The sequence below is a fragment of the Pinus tabuliformis genome, chromosome Q (genome assembly GCF_031772625.1).
Source record: "Pinus tabuliformis cultivar Carrire ecotype Pingquan chromosome Q, CPIR1, whole genome shotgun sequence".
NCBI classification, from domain to species: domain Eukaryota; kingdom Viridiplantae; phylum Streptophyta; class Pinopsida; order Pinales; family Pinaceae; genus Pinus; species Pinus tabuliformis.
This window is the reverse complement of record NC_142296.1, coordinates 738183282-738200551: the sequence shown is the minus strand read 5'-3', so window position 1 is coordinate 738200551 and position 17270 is coordinate 738183282. Positions and strand designations below refer to the sequence as shown.

Here is a 17270-nt window from a genome sequence, read left to right as displayed (position 1 = left end):
TCTATCCCATGGCATTTTCCTGCAGAGGTGTTTTCTGGCGCAGGTGTATGAACCTGTGTAATTATTGTTACAATGGGGGCAATGAAATTTAGTGGTTCCACCCCCTTTCCCTGCTTCAGGCCTGTTAACATATTTCCACAATGAGGTTTGGTTTTGTTTAGTTTTTTGAGCTGACTCATGTTCACTCTCCTCCAGCTCTTCCTCACTGGGGTTTTCATCAAATCCACTATGTCCCCCTTCTTCATCCCCTTCATTTTCAATTTCAACCCTCATTTTTTTACTCTCCAGCACCATAATAACCAAAAAAGGAACCAAGAAGAAGAAAATGCCAAAAAATATAACCATGATGTTTGAAATTTGAAGTTTTGAATTTGCAAAATTTAAAAAAATGGAATGGGAATGGGAATGGGAAATAGAGAAAAATTTATTTATTTATTTAGGAATAATTTAATAAACATTAAAAAAAAATTGCTAGACACTCTATTCAATATTGTAGAGCCTACCTCTTTGGCGTCCAATCTCCCCTTGCAAGCTCTTCAATCTCCCCTTGCTCCTTGCTTTCTCTTGCTCTCTCACTCTCTTGCTCCTTGCTCTCTCTTGCTCTCTCCTTGCTCCTCACTCTCTCCTTGCTCTCTCTCACTCTCTCCTTGCTCCTCACTCTCACCCTCTCTCAATCTCCCTCTCTTAATCTCAATCTCACTCTCACTCTCACAATGATGAAATGAAACCGTCCATCCGTCCCTCCCTCTTTTTATTTCCAAAAAAACCAAAATTTTTATTTTTATTTTCCGTGTGGTCTGCTCCTGACGGTCATTTTCGTCGCTCCGGGAGCGATTTTTATAACCTGGGAGCGGTCGGGAGTGATCGCTCCCTAACCGCTCTCGAGTTATAAAAATCGCTTCGTGCGGTCTGCTCCTGACGGTCGTTTTCGTCGCTCTGGGAGCGATTTTTATAACTCGGGAGCGGTCGGGAGTGATCACTCCCTGACCGCTCTCGGGTTATAAAAATCGCTCCCGGAGCAACAGGAGCGACACTTCTTGCTTCGCTCCGAAAATAGGCAGGGAGCGCAATTTTTTTTACGGGAGCGCGCTCCCGACCCGCTCCCGAGTCGCTCCCGCTCGGAGCGCGGATTGGGAGCGGGATCGGGGGGGGGGGGGCTTCCGATCGCTCTCTGACTGCTCTCGGGTTATAAAAATCGCTCCCGGAGCGACGCTCCCTGCTTCGCTTCGAAAATAGGCAGGGAGCGCAATTTTTTTTTACGGGAGCGTCCTCCTGACTCGCTCCCGAGTCGCTCCTGCTCGGAGCGCGCATTGGGAGTGGGATCGGGGGGGGGGGGGCACTCCACTGCAACACTGGTATGTGGATAGTGGGGCATTGAGACATATGACTTATGATGGGACATTATTCTATAGGTTTAAAGAGCAAGAGGGAGGTATGAGTATGGAGTTGGGTGATGGTGCTACTTATCCTATGAGAGTAGTGGGCTCCATTTCCATCTTGATGCTATAAGGTGATGTTCTCGAGTTGTGTGATGTTTTACTTGTTCTTGGGTTGAAAAAAAATCCTCTTTTAGTTTTTTGGATAACAAATAGTTAGTGGGTAGTTGCATTTGAAGCTAAGATGCATGAAAAGTGGAAATGCGTATAGGTTTTTGATTTGGATCTTTGTTTGCTAAGTTTGAAGGTTCTTTTAAAGAGTGCAAATTATGAAAACTTAAAACATGAACAAGAGAACTTAAGAGCATAAATGAACAATAGAGAAAACCAAAAAGAACTCACCCCGCTTGTTAGCAGAGTTCACCCAAAATCAGGGCTATGTCTTTGAGTCCATTTTCCAGTGGGAAGGCCTCTTCTTTAATTATGCAAAGAAGCAATTTTACATCAATCTCCAAACTGTAATCGCTGGTTCTTTGTTTTGCAACACACAATGACTTGCAAGAAATCTGATCGAACTTGTCCTCTAGTTGCTCTCCAAAAGGGCTAAAATTGCCTTGAATTCTCAAAAACCATAGTTTGTAGCTGTAGATCAAAGATTTATTGCTTGGCCTCCTATCACTGCCAGTATGCTTGGCACATTAGCAGAGCTTTGTGTTTTAAAAACAATTTGGGTTCCATAGACCCACCATATAGTTTGCATAAATTATTTACGTTCAGCCCCTTGTTGCCTCTAAACTCCCTCTAAGCTCCCTCTGTTGCCGCATTGGCAGGGTTTTGAGTTTATTAAACTTTATGGGTGTTAGTTTTTGTAGTTTGAACAAGTGTTCTAGTCTCAAATGGTGTCTATGAAACTAAGGAACACAAGAGGGATTAATTATCTCAAATACCTAGAAAAGTTTCCTAGTGAACTTGTCTTAATTAAATTAATTAGCTAGCTTTAATTATTTTCCAATGTCTAACTTAGTGAAATGGCTTAATTAATCGAGATTAATTGAGACAAATCAATTTTGCTCTAGAGACTTCTAAAAAACCATTTTTAGAAGTTGACATGATCTTAGCCATCGATTAGAGTTAGACCATGGCCGTTGATTTGTCAACAAGAGATTATAAGAGGAGATCGATGGGACCATTGGAGATCATTCAAACAAGTAGATTTGCAATAACCAGTGTTGAACACATCGCGATCGGGATTTAATCGGCGCCGGGAAAAAAGCGGAAAAAATCGTTAAAATCGGGAAAAAATCGGAAAAAAGCGGGAAAAAATCGTTTGGCACAAAAATATTCATTTTTTTTCAATTTTTTTCAATTTTTTTAATATCTAAACCATCTACAACATAAAATAAATACATTGACACATAAATATGATAAAAAAACTAATATATAAGATGTTTAATATCATTTCTAGCGCTAAAATCACACATAACATTGAATCATGTCCTGAATAGTAAGTCCTGAGTCCCAAGTCCAACTCAGCCTCAAAATATCAACAAAAAATATGATAATGTATCTCATCATGTCATAATGTCATATACAATAAAATGAAAGTCTAATCCTATTGATTTCCTCTGCCCCTCTTGCGAGAAAATGGCACAACTTTCTCTTTCCCTCTAGATGTAGAAGCTGGTGCCTGTGGTGGTGGAAATGGCAGTGGAGTCTGACGTGCTCTAGAAGCTGAAGAACTAGTAGTAGCAGCTATAGGAGGCTGAGGTGGACGGAGACCACGTCCTCTACTGGTGGTAGTGGTAGCCCGGGTAGCCCGGGTAGGCGGTGTCACCTCCTCCTCCTGCTCCTCCAACTCCTCCTCCTCCTGCTCCTGCTCCTGCTCCTGCTCCTGCTCCTCCTCCTCCTCCTCCTCCCCCTCCTCCTCCCCCTCATCCTGCACTAACCAATCCTCAGTGGGATCCATGAGAGGCCTCTCGGTCTCAACCCTCCATTCAGCAGTGGTGTCAATCCCATCCAATGAGATGGCTTCCGTATCAGGTGTCTTCTCTAGTTGTTTCACCCACAATCGAAGATTGTAGTAGACATAGACCATGTCATTAAGTCTATGGGACTCCAACCTGTACAAAGTTCATGAAATAATAAATTAATAATTAATAATTAATATTATAAAAAAAATATTGTTTAAAACTTTAATGAATTCAAAAATTTATTTGGAAATTTGCAATATTTTAAATGTTTAAGTGTTAACCTATTGCGCTTCTTGTTGTGTATTTTTTCAAATACACTCCAATTGCGCTCACATCCCGAGGAGCTGCATGTTTGGCTGAGGATGCGTATGGCAAGATTTTGCAAAAGGGGTACTCTGCCACCATACATCTTCCACCATGCGTCTACAACAAAATTACAAATAAAATTTTAAATAAACATAAGAAAAAAATGGAATTTGAAGAAACAATGAAATTTGAAACAAAGTTACAAAGTACATACTACAAACTAAAAAATACCTGGCATTTTAACCGTCCTATCAATGACAGCCATATCAAAGCCAAATAAGCCACCTGACAACTTATATTGCTCAATTTGTCTAGAGATCTCCATACGTTCTTCTGAAGATCTCACCATCTTCTGGACACAGGTTAATAATCCTTCCACGACCTCAACATCAAAATTAAACCCACATGCATAAGAAAATGCAGGGTTCAGGAAAAGCCCAGCAGCATGAATGGGACGATGGAGTGTGTTGTTCCATCGCTCATCAATGACCTTCCATAGAAGGAGTTGTCTCTGGAACCCATCATCTCCCTTGTCATCATAGTAGGACCGAATGGCTTCTTTGGCCCTGTCCATGGCTTCATACAAATAGCCCATTGCGGGCTTCTCACCATCTACCAACCGAAGAACCTTTACCAAAGGTTCAGTGACAACGCACACCTCCTGCACTCCCGCCCAGAAGTCTTCTTGGTATGAAACAAGTCTGCAGACGGCCTCTCCTTCTGGTTTGCGGCTCATTGGCGAAGAACGCCACTCCTCTGAAACAAACATTCTCTTCAAATCCCACATAGAATTCAAGAGGGATTGAAGAGATATGAAACTCGTCGCAAACCGTGTAATGGCGGGGCGCACCAACTCTTTGTTGTTGGTGCATTTTCTCATCAAGCTAAGCACAGATGTGTGATTGTAAATAAATTTTGTGATGGTTTTTGATGAGTCAACAGCCTCTTTGACAAAGGGAATTTTCCCTATGTCCTCTAACATCAAATCAATACAATGGGCAGCACAAGGTGTCCAAAATAAAGTAGGATGCCTGTCCATAAGCATTCTACCAGCAGCAACATAATTTGCAGCGTTGTCCGTTATGACTTGGACAACATTTTCTGCACCCACCTCCAAAATAAACACATCCAGCAAATCACATAAATTTTTTGCATCTTTGATTTGATGAGTTGCATCAACAGATTTGATAAACATAGTCCCCAAGGGACAACTAACCAAGAAGTTTATAAGGGTTCTCCCCTTTTGGTCAGTCCAACCATCTGACATAACAGTGCATCCTGTTTGTGCCCATGATGCCCTAAAATCCTCCAATCTTTGGGTGCAGTCACGCTTTTCATCTTGAAGAAGCCGGCCTCTGAAATCATGAAGAGAAGGGAGTTTGTACCCCGGGCCAACACTGGCAACAACATCAAGAGTAGGTTGGAAAAATGGATTATTCCTTATAATGCTGAAAGGAATATCACTCCAGAGGAGAAATTTTGTCATCAACTTGTCAGCTTTTTCTTTTTCAGTTCTTTTCATCATTGAACCGATAGTTGGTTGTGAACCAGGTGTGGTTCGAGGAACAAAATATGATGATGCAGCAAACGGATTGACTGACGCTGCAGTAGAACCTGTGCCACTTGGCCCACTTCCTTCAACTGACCTTTTTAGTTGCCTTTTGAGTTCTTCTTTGGCGTCTCTAGTGTGCTCTAATTCTCCCAATGCTCTCATGGCTTTTTGGATAATTTCAGCATTTGTCTTTAGACAGGGCCCCACATCACGTCCAGGGATTTGTGCAAGGTGGAACTTCAACCTGTACACCCCCCCGAATATTTCCTTTCCACACAACTTGCAATACAAGTTTTGTCTATCATTCGGAGTTTTAGGGTCACCATATTCCCAGAAAGGATCCAATTTCCTTGGCATGTTTGTTTTTGAATTTTGAATTTGCAAACCTATGGAAAAATAAGGATTAGGAAATAGGAATTTAGGATTACATAAATGATAATAGTAAATACAAATTACAATTTAGCATTTGCAAAATTACAAGCTAATTATTTCCAAAATCCCAATTTCTAAACCCAAGTCACCCAACCAAATGCCAAAAAACAATGAAAAATCAAAAAAAATAAACAATGTTTAAAGAAAATGAGAAAATAAAAATCAAAAATTGGTTCTCATAGTCATAACAAATAACCCATCCCAAATCAATGAAAAATTTCCAAAAATTCTTTAAAAACAATGAAAAACAAAGTTTTTATTGAACCAAAACAAAAAAAAATTAATCTACATACCTGGTTTATGGACAAATTGGCGATCTTGGCTTGGATTCCTCCTAAAATCGCTTCGATTCGCTCCCACAACCGACAGCAACCCTCTCCCTCCCTTCTTCTCCTTCTCCTCCGCGGCAGACTGCTGAATGAATAAAAAAAAAATCGTTTTTTCCATATAAAACCCCGCTGCCCGCGCCCCCCCGATTTTAACCGAAAAAATCGCGATTTTATCGAAAAAATCGCGATTTTTTCGATAAAAATCGCTATAAAAAAAATGGGCGATTTTTTCGATAAAAATCGCGCTTTGAATCGGCAAATTTAAAAAATCGCGATTTCCGATTTTATCGCGATGTGTGCAACACTGGCAATAACAATAAGGGCGCAACAATAGTGTGGGAGACACCAGTGGCAAGGTTTCAATAGGAGAGATTGAGGAGAGAATTTTTGGAGAAATTCTTAACAGTTATTTTGGTTTTCTAAGAGAAGGAAGGAGGCCGAATTATTCTGCAAAAGTAATGTTGATACAGGCAGTGCGAGTAGCCAGTTTATCTAGTGCGAGTTTCCAGAGGCTCGTTTCAGCTGCGAGTTGCTGGAACAATTCCCTGGAGGCAGTGCGAATTGGTTTAGTGAGTTGCAGAGGCAATATTTACTCAACATTGATTTCTGGAGACAATGTGAGTTTTAAGAGGCCAGTCCATATTTTCCAGATAGCGAGTGCGAGTTGCATGAGGAAGTGCGAATTGCTTAGGAGAGGTCGAGTTTGTTTGTAGAGGGAAACTCTTGATTTCCTATTTCGATTTGGTCAGTGGAAGTGGATGAAATATTTACTGGAGCTTTGCTACTGTTAGGAAAGCAGTTTATGTAATCCTTGATTTGCTGAAAAAATAATAAAACCCTCATTTGCAAAACTTGTTTTCCCTTCGTGGTTTTTCTAGGGACAATTTGTCCAAAAATATCAGTGTCAAAATTTTTATGTGTGATATTTTCTTAGTTCCTGTGATTATTTGTTTGTGAAATTGCTGTTATGTTATTCTCAATATTTTCCATTAATTAATTTTCCAGAAGACAAATAATCTGCAAAGATAGAAGATTAATAACTAGTAACTGCAATAGAATTTTCACATGGTATCAGAGCGAGTTTAGTGAAGCGCAAATTTCAGGGTAGAAGAGGCTCAACGTAGGGCACAGGAAGAGAAATCGAGGGTTTATAAAACCCAGTTCGAACTTCTCCAGATTTAGTTGGTTTTTGTCTATTTTCTGAGGGTTTTCAGAAATGGCTTTAACAGGATTGAGAGATCAAGACAAATTGGATGGAGCTTCAAACTTTCATGTTTGGAAAGCCAAAATTCTTTATTGCTAAAGGAGAATGGTCTCAAGGAGTATGTGACCAGTGTTGTAGTTGTACCAACAGATCCAACACAACTCCTTGCATACAAGAAGGAAGATGCCAAGGTGAGAAGAATTGTCCTTGGCAGAGTTAAGGACCATATTGTTCCACATATCGCAGATCTAGATATAGGGAAGAAGATGTGGGACACCATTATAAATTTGTACCAGACTGTTACCACGAATGGGACGTTGATTCTTATGGAGAAGCTAAGAAATATCCAGATGAACAAGGGTGAAGACGTTAGTTCTCTCAACAGAGTTTTACTTGTTAAGGACGAGCTGGTAGCCATCGGGGATCAGTTGACTCATAATGAGCTCATGAGAACAACCTTGAATCCATTATCAAAGTAGTGGGATGTGTTCTTATAGGTAATGAATGGGCGAGATACACTACTGAGTTGGGATCGACTATTGAGCGATTTTACTTAGGAGGAGCGTAGACTGAGTCTTGTTAGTGGCGAGTAACAGTAAAACTTAGAAGTGTGAAGATGATGAGAACATAGCCCTAGAAGGAAATGGCAAGGCCAAGAAGTGCTCGATCAAAGGGTCCAAGGGAGGAGAGAAGAAAAAGTACTTGAATAAAATTAAGTGCTTTGGTTACGGTCAATATGGTCACTATGTCAATCAATGTCTGAACCGGAAGAAGGGTGACAAGAAGAAGAAAGGGAAGCAACAAACAACAACTTTAGCAAACATTGACGAACTATCTTCAAGATTAGAGGATGAGTTCGCTCTCATAGCTTGCCTCTAGCTCTACATCTATAGGTGTTTGGTATATTGACAGTGGAGCATCATGTCACATGACGAGAGTTAGAGAATACTTTTCCAGTTACAAGGAAGAGGAAGTAGGCTTCCAGATTCAGATGGGCAATAAGTCCAAGTGCACTCCAGTTGGGAGAGGGATGTTACCTTTTAGAGGGAGTCAGGCAAGAATACAAATGTTACAGAAGTGTTGCATGTGCTAGGTTTAGGGATGAACTTGATTTTAGTTTCAACTCTTCAGGATAAGGGATATGATGTCTACTTTCGAGGGCCGAAGGTGTACATTAAGCACCAGGATTGGAAATCAGTGAAACAGATTGGAGTGAGGAGCAACAAAGTTATACAGGTTGTAGTTGGATGCTCCAAAGGCACTAGTAAGCAACAACAGTAGCAGAGACATGGGAGAACTATGGCATAGGAGGATGGGACACATCCATCATGGAGCACTTAGATTGCTCAGGGAAACCGTAATAGGAGTTACAAAAGTTAGCATGGAACACGATGTTGTGTGTAGGGGGTGCGCGCTTAGGAAATTTGCAAAAGCAACATTTCCTAGGAGTGACTGCAGAGCCAAGGGTGTGCTCGAGTTAATACATTCTGATATATGTGGCCCATTGTCTACGAAATCTCTTAGGGGTTATGAGTATTTCGTAACATTCATTGATGACTACTCCAGGAAGACTTGGATATACTTCTTGAAGACTCGAGATGAAGTCTTCAGTCGCTTCCAAGAGTTTAAGGCTCTTGTGGAGAACATGACAGGAAAGAAGATAAAGGTGCTTTGTATGGATAATGGAGGCGAGTATGTGGAGAAAACCTTCAAGGAGTTTTGTGTGAAGGAGGGCATCAAGAGAGAGTGGATAGCTCCATATAACCCACAACAAAATGGGGTCGTTGAGAGGAAGAACAAGACGATAGTTGGAGCAACAAGGGCAATGCTATATGACCAGGATATGCTTGGATTTCTATGGGCAGAGACACGCAATACAATAGTATATATCTAGAACAGGATTCCTCACAAAGTGTTGGGGAAGATGACACCTAAGGAGGTGAACAAGAAGAAGCCAGAGGTCGAGCACTTCAGGATCTTTGGCAGGATAACTTATTGTCACATGCCTGACGATAAACGCACCAACTTGGATTCATCCGCAGAAGGGATATTTTGTTGACTACAACGAAACGTCCAATGCGTATAGGATTTACAATTCCAGGTAGCAAGAAGATTATCGTGAGATGGGACGTGAAGTTCCAGGAGGAGAAAGCCTTCATAAGATCTCGCGAGTTGCTAATAGTTGATCAGAGTGAACCAAGGAAAGCTCCAAGGGATGAACAAGGATCTTAGTAGTCTTAGGGCACTAGTACAAGTATAGTGACGAGTACAGGAGCAAGTACAGGTGCAAAGGAGAGTTCACAACATGTGGAGTTGCAGTAGTAGGCCAAAGAGTAGGAAGCTCCACCCACCACTAGTGGGAGAAGGAACAAGGAGGTGCTTCAGACATTGAGAGATGTGCATGAATTTGTGGGAACTCCTAGATCAAGCACCAGGGACATGAGACTGTTAGAAAGGTATTCAAGGTATGAGGCGTTAATGAGCGAGCTCATTGACAATGAGCCTTCCAGTTATGAGGAGGCTGCATAGCATCAGGTGTGGTAGGATGTGATGGTGGAGTACAACTCCATCATGCTGAATGATGTGTGGGAGGTTGTACCTAGGCTGTTGGATAGGGCAGTGGTTGGTTCCTGTTGGATCTACAAGATCAAACACATTGCAGATGGCAGTGTGGAGAAGGTAAAAGGCTAGGTTCACGACCTCAGAAGGAGGGCATGGACTATGAGGAGACTTTCGCTCCAGTGGCCAAAATTCAAATACACTTCCATCAGGGGCACGATCTCTCTAGCAACACATTAGGGATGGCAGATTCACCAGATGGATGTCAAGACAACTTTTCTGAATGGAGTGATAGAAGAGGAGGTGTACATTGAATAACCATAGGTATTTGAGACACATGGGGGGGATACTCATGTATGTAGGTTGAAGAGAGCGCTATACGGACTCAAGCAAGCTCCTAGAGCATGGTATGGTCGGATTGGGAATTACTTGTAGCAAATGGGCTTCATGAAGAGTGAAGCAGACTCAAATCTCTACTATTTGATGGTAGGAGGTGAGACTCTCATTCTCGTGTTATATGTGGATGATCTATTTCTGACAAGGTCACCAGGGCTCATAGAGGATTGTGAGAGAGACTTGGTAGCGGAGTTCGAGATGAAGGACTTGGTGCTGGTACATTATTTTCTAGGTCTGGAGGTATGGCAGACAGATGGGGAGATCTTCCTTGGTCAAGGGAGATATGCTCTAGAGATTCTAAAGGAATTCAGAATGCTGGAATGTAAACCCTTGTCTACTCCTATGATTACCAATTGGAGGAAGATATATGCGTTAGAGCAGGATGCAATGGACCCAACCTTGTATAGACAACTTATTGGCTCTTCGATGTATCTGGTCAACATTAGGCCAAATATATGTTTCGCAGTCAACACTCAGTTAGTTCATGGTTGAACCTAAGAGAGTACATTAGATAATAGTGCAACATGTGCTGCGATATCTACGAGGTACAATCGAGTATGGTTTGAGGTTTACTCGGGGTGATGGTGTCGGGTTGATGGGGTATATAGATGTAGACTGGGTAGGTAGTGCAGTGGATCGGAAAGCACTTTAGGGTGTTGCTTCAGTATTGGATCAAGGGTTGTCTCTTGGTACAACATAAAGCAAAACTCTGTGGCACTGAGTTCTGCAAAAGCAGAATACATGGCAACAAGCATTGCTACATGTGAGGTCATATGACTTCAAAAGTTGCTGGTGGCACTATTTGGTCAGAGGTTGGAGTCGACCAATATCTTCTATAATAATCAAAATTGCATCAAGCTCTTTGAAAATCCAGTGTTTCATGATAGGTTGAAGCACATCGACATCAGATACCACTTCATCAGGGATTGTGTACAACATGGATTAGTTCGGCTACAACATGTTTCCACAGATCAGTAGGTTGCAGATATTATGACAAAGGACTTGGGTAAGACAAAGTTTGTCTTCTTCAGGGATAAGTTGGGAGTAGTGGTAAACACCTTCCTTGCTAAGACGAAGTGTTAGTTTTTGTAGTTCGGATAGGTGTTCTAGTCTTAGATGGTGTCTATGAGATTAAGGAACACAAGATGATTAATTATCTCCAATACCCATAAAAAGTTTCCTAGTAAAATTGTCTTAATTAAATTAATTAACTAGTTTTAATTATTTTCCTAACTTAGGGAAATGGTTTCATTAATCAGGATTAATTGAGACAAATTGATTTTGCTCTAGAGACTTCTAGAAAAGTTAATTTTAGAAATCAACATGATCTTTGCCTTCGATTGGAGTTAGATCGTGGCCGTTGATTCACCAACAAGAGATTATAAGAGGAGATCGATGGGACCATTGGAGATCATTCGAACAAGCAAATTTGTAGTAAGAACAAGGGTGTAGTGATAGGGTGGGAGACACCACCAATGGGGTTTCAATATGAGAGATTGAGGAGAGAATTTATGGAGAAATTCTTCACAGTGATTCTAGTTTTTCGAGAGAAGGAAGGAGGCCAAATTATTCTATAGAAGCAAGGTTGATACCGTCAAGCCATTTTATCCAGTTCTAGTTGCCATAGGCTCGTTTCAGTTGCCAGAACAATTCTGCGAAGGCAGTGCGAGTTGGTTTAGTGAGTTGCTGAAGGTAGTATTTACTCACGAGATTGATTTCTGGAGACTGTGCAAGTTTCTGGAGGCCAGTTCATATTTTCTAGATAGCCAATGTGAGTTGCAGGAGGAAGTGTGAATTGGCTAGGAGAGGCTGAGTTTGTTTGCAAAGGGAAACTCTTGATTTCCCAGTTCGATTTGGTCAATGGAAGTGGAGAAAACAATTACCGAAGCTTTGCCAGTGTCAGGCAAGCAGTTTATGTGATCCTTGCTTTGTTGAAGAAATAATAAAACCCTCATCTGCAGAACTGGTTTTCCCTTCAGGGTTTTTCCAGGGACAATTTATCCAAAATACCAATGTCAAAATTTTTATGTGTGATATTTTCTCACTTCCTATGATTATTTATTTGTGAAATTGCAATTGTGTTATTTTCAATATTTGTTGTGAATTAATCTTCTAAAAGACAAATAATCTACAAAGATTTAAGATTAATAACCAGTAACTACAATAAAATTTTCATAGCGTGCCTGATAGACCCATGGCGAACCCACAAGCTATCGACCATAGCCACCCCTTCCACGACTTGATTTTAAACAACAAACTGTTGTCAGGCTTTGTCAAGCCCCAACAACCAAACTTAGTGGTAGATGGCGGCTTGGTAAAGTGCTCATGGGGGAGGTACACCGCAAACCTCCCTTTTATGGTATAATGGATATACATGACATTAAATTTGCATGTTTCGGCGACACAAACAACATAACGCCATGCGCCCTATTGGTAAGTAGTAACATTGGTCAAGGAGGTCGAGGGTTCGAATCCTGCTGACCTAGTTTTAACCCGACCATAAATAATATAATATATTGGCTGCAAATAATTTGTTAAGTCATGCAACGTGTTCCAACGATTAAGCTGCTGGCAACTTTCGACGAAGTTGGGGTTCGAGCCCTCTGTTCCCTAACCCCACTTCTTGAACTCTTATTGGCCAATCAGAGGATACCACGTGGTAGCCTTTGTTTGGTCCACATTGTTGAGAAATCAATGCATGTAGTTATTAGGGTTTTGATTCCTCTTTTCTTGATAATTACTTGTGATATGTGTTGGCTTCTTTACTTCTTTATTATGTTATCTTTCATCAAGCAATTACCAAATAAAAAATGCATGAAGATCACAAGAACAAGAGACACAAGATGTAGGCACTCAGCCAGGGAAAAACCCCTCTCCTAGGGGAAAACCCAGTCAAACTCTTCTTCTATAATAGAACCAAGTCAAAGTGAGACAATCCAAGACCTTTTGACCAAGATAAAGACCTCCTCCAATCACCAAGTCAACCCTCCTTCCAAGTAGACAAACTCTGCCAAAGTCAACAAGAGTCAACTCCTTCAAAACTGTTTCAATATGAAATTACGACCCCTTGCAACTTAGAATTTCTGAACTGTAGTCACTATAGAAATTTTGACCTTTGCAGCTTGCCCAGAAACCCTAGAAAATCTCGCATGTGTGAGAGAGAAGATGCCCCAAAACTTTGATTTTTGTTCTTCCTTTGATTTGACCTTCTTGTCCTTGACTTCACACTTCTTTTTCTCTTCCTTCACTGTAGATCAAACTTGTTGATGGATGGATGCCAAATAGGTTGAATTTTCCTTCTATTTATACTGCTTCCATAGGGTCGAATTGCCCCAAACAGGACTTGGTGAGGAGGTGAAATATCACTGTTTTGACTCAAAATAATTTTTCTTTACATGATACAAAAACCCAAGAAGGGTCTAATAAATATGACAATGACTCTTATGACTCAAGAAAACCCTAGAAGCTGAGCATGAAACCCATGCTTCAAAATAATTTTATTTTTCTTATTTTTCAGTTTTACAATAAATACATAATGATAAAGTACAATAGCAATTATGAAGACCGACCATAGTTACATTTTCAACACCCCCTCTTAACTAGGGAGGTATGCATAATTGTACAAACAGGTACAAGGATGAACTCAAGTTGACATGTTCTTAGAAGAGTATCTACATACGCAATGCTAGGGATCTAGATACCTTAACTGTCAAGGTATACTTCTAACAGGGACTAAGGTGTCATCAAGGCAACTTGCCGTTATAGGTACCCATAAGGCTACAACCCTGGTATCAGTCCAACAGGATATAGATTCCATTTAGGCCTCCATGCTAAGACACCAACCCTCACAGTGATCTAGGTATCATCAAGGTCAAATCACTAAAACAAAGCTCCATATCAAGACCAAGATACCCTCCCACACAGGGATCTAGACATCATCAAGGCCAAACTATAATTGAGATCTCAATACCAACAGGCCAAGGTGTCCTCCCAATTACCATCATACGGGCATGCAGCCTAAGGTACTCATCTCTCCCTCTTAACCAAATCAGAGATATCCACCAATCCAAGCATGCTTTTAAAATATGCAAACTTCTTGTTGGGGAGAGATTTTGCCAACACATCAACTATTTGTTGATTTGTCGGAACATACTGTAGCTTCATGACCCCATCCTGTCCCAAACTTCTAATATAGTGGTACTTGTTATTAATATGCTTAGTCCTAGCATGGTACATGGGGTCTTCAAGCATTCTGATGCTGCTTTGGTTATCAAAATTTATAACTTTGGGATACAAAGGCCCTCCAAACAAATATGACAGAAGCTTCCTTAGCCAAACTGCGTCTTTTCCAATCTCACAAGCAACAACATATGCAGCCTTATCACTACTTAGAGCAACCGAATCTTGTTTACGACTCATCCAAGAAATCATTGTAGATCCCAGACTAAAACAACCACCAATAGTGCTTCTTCCATCTGTCTCACTGCCACCCCAATCAGAATTGGTGAAATCTATCAATTGGATTTCCTTTCCATCATATTTTAGATAGTGATGAATACCTCAAAATATGCTTGGCAACTATCCAATGATCATGACGTGGCTCCAACTGAAATTGACTTAGAATATTTATGACATAACATATATCAGGTCTAGTATTCACCAAATACATCAACGAGCCAACCGATTGATTGATAACATGTGGGATCAACGAGGCTAGAATATGAACTTCTCAACTTCTTTAAGTTATTGATCATTGGAGTTGTCATGGGCTTGGAATCCATCATACCAAAATTTTTGTAGAATCTTGTTTATATATTTTCCTTGATCAAGATATATCTCTTCAGGTTTCCCACCAAACCTCCAAGCCCAAATAATAATGCATAAGTCCTAGATTTTTCATTTCAAATTCAACTGCCAACATCTTCTTACATTCTTGAATTCTATGCTCCACACTTGTAGAGGATTTCATTATTTACTACTTTGATGTAGAGGTTTGAGTTTGCAGAGCTTTTGACACATCCAATCCTTAAAAGATAGGCATCCATTCTAGCATACAAAGCTCTAGGTGCTTGTTTCAAGCCATATAGGGAGCAGAAGTGAGATTCCTTGCTATGTATCTCAAATTCTTCTGGTTGTTCTATGTACACTTCTTCATCTATGGTTCCATTCAAGAAAGCTATTTTGACATCCATCTGGTGGTTGTTCCATCCCATAGTAGCTTCTAAAGAAATCAAGGATCTAATGGTAGTGAATCTAGCTGTAGAAGCAAATGTTTCTTCATACTCCACACCTTCCTTTTGAGAGAAACCCCTTGCTACAAATCTTGCCTTGTATTTATCTATGCTCCCATCAACATGTTTGATTTTATAGATCCATTTAGAGGTGACAATAAATTTGTCACTAGGTCTAGGAACGATTTCCCAAACCCCATTCTTCATGATTGATTGGTATTCTTTTTGCATGGCTTTCTTCCATTCATCATGATTAGCAGCTTGTTCAAATGTGGTTCGTTTTGCTTCAATTAATTTCGTCATATATGCTGCATAGCTGGAGTAACTCTTTGGTCTTTAGCTTTCTCTGAAAGTACCTTTTGTTGTTCCATGTCCTTCGACATCTTCAAGTGTAGCTTTTAACCAATTTGGCCTCTTCTTTACTACAAGAATGATTGTAGGTGCTTTATCATGTTGTTGTTCTTCTTCAAAGAGTGATATATCTTCTTCATCAGATTCAATGGGAATTTCCCTGGACTTCTTGTGTGCAAAGCTTTCATTGAATATGACATCTCTGCTAACTTCAATTCTACGATCTTATTTTACGTAGATTTTATAAGCCTTTGATGAAAGGCTATAACCAACAAAGATAACCTTTATACTAGGAGAATCTAACTTCTTTCTCTTATCCTTAGGAATATGAAAGTAGGTAGGGCATCAAAAGGTACGAAGATGATCTACATATGGCTTCTTCCTTGAGAATGCTTCTTCCAGTGTCATATTCTCAAGAATTCTATGAGGAAAGAATTCTATGAGGACTTCTATTTTGTATGTATACTGCGGTTATAATTGCTTCTCCCCATAAGACTTTTGGAAGGTCTTGGTCATATATCATGGTTCTTATGCATTCTTCAATGGTCCTATTCTTTCTCTCTGCTACTCCATTTTGTTAAGGATTATAGGGAACTATGAGCTCCCTCTTAATACTAGATTCCTTGCAAAAGGCTATGAGTTCCTTAGATGTATACTCACCACCATTGTCGGATCTAAGGGCTTTATGTTCATTTTTGTTAAGATCTCCACTTCTGATTTGAATTCTTTGAACTTTTCAAAGACGTCATCCTTAGATTTGAGAAGATAAATCCAAGTTTTTCTAGAGTGATCATCAATGAAGGTCACATAATATAGATGGCCTCCAAGAGATTTGTCTGCGATTGGTCCACACACATCGGAATGAATGAGGTCTAATATTTCTTTAGACCTTGTGCCACTGCTTGTAAATGGTCTCTTTGTATTCTTTCCCAAAGCACATCCCTTGCATCCTTCTTTCTTGGTCCTCCTTTAAGTTGGGGGTGCCTTTCACCATTTGACTTAGGGAGGGCAATATTTTATAGTGACGCTGCCCATATGTTTTATGCCAAAGCTTAGAGGGACTAATATCCATCTAAACAAGAGCTTGAGGAGAAGGTGTTAGAAGTCTATACAACCTTCCTTCACGAATCCCAATAACCCTTGCTTTTTCAATACTAGAATCCCTTCCCCAAACAAGAACTTTTCCATCTACAAAGGCAATCCTATCTCCTTTATCTTCTAGACAAGAAATAGAAATTAAATTCTTTTTCAAACCTAGGACATAGAGAATGTTGTTGAGATGAAGCTTTCCACCATCTTCTAGTTTCAATGAAGTAGATCCAAGACCTTTGACTGCATAGCTATTGTTATCTCCAAGCTCCACTGAATGAGATGATGATCCTTTTGATAAGGTTTGAAGTTGTCCACTTTCTCCTGTCATATGTCTTGAGGCTCTACTATCAATGATCCATGCATTGTCATCGTCAAATGTACTTGTAAGTGCGGCCAAGAATCCTCCAATTTTGACTTTCCTAGATAGATTGTAGATGATCTTGACACCAAAGCTTCTTGCAACTTTCAAGAG

The 17270-nt window shown here is 40.3% G+C and overlaps 2 protein-coding genes across 4 annotated transcripts in view; one reads left to right on the top strand and one right to left on the bottom strand.

Annotated features, from left to right (window-relative positions):
* LOC149221650 (Tetratricopeptide repeat (TPR)-like superfamily protein) overlaps nt 1–17270 on the top strand; it is a 479698-nt gene that overhangs the window by 21877 nt on the left and 440551 nt on the right. The gene's annotated exons all lie outside the window — the stretch shown is intronic.
* On the bottom strand, nt 2675–5968 carry LOC149221652 (uncharacterized). The gene is made up of 2 exons (XM_089385170.1): nt 3628–5968; nt 2675–3496 (listed from the first exon to the last, which is right to left on the bottom strand). Exon 1 carries the CDS (start codon nt 5559–5561, stop codon nt 3873–3875), a length of 1689 nt encoding a protein of 562 aa, XP_089241296.1. The 5' UTR covers nt 5562–5968; the 3' UTR covers nt 2675–3496; nt 3628–3872.

Coding starts and splice junctions, on each gene's coding strand:
- LOC149221652 (XM_089385170.1), bottom strand. CDS start 5,561: ATGCCAAGGAAATTGGATCCTTTCTGGGAATATGGTGACCCTAAAACT.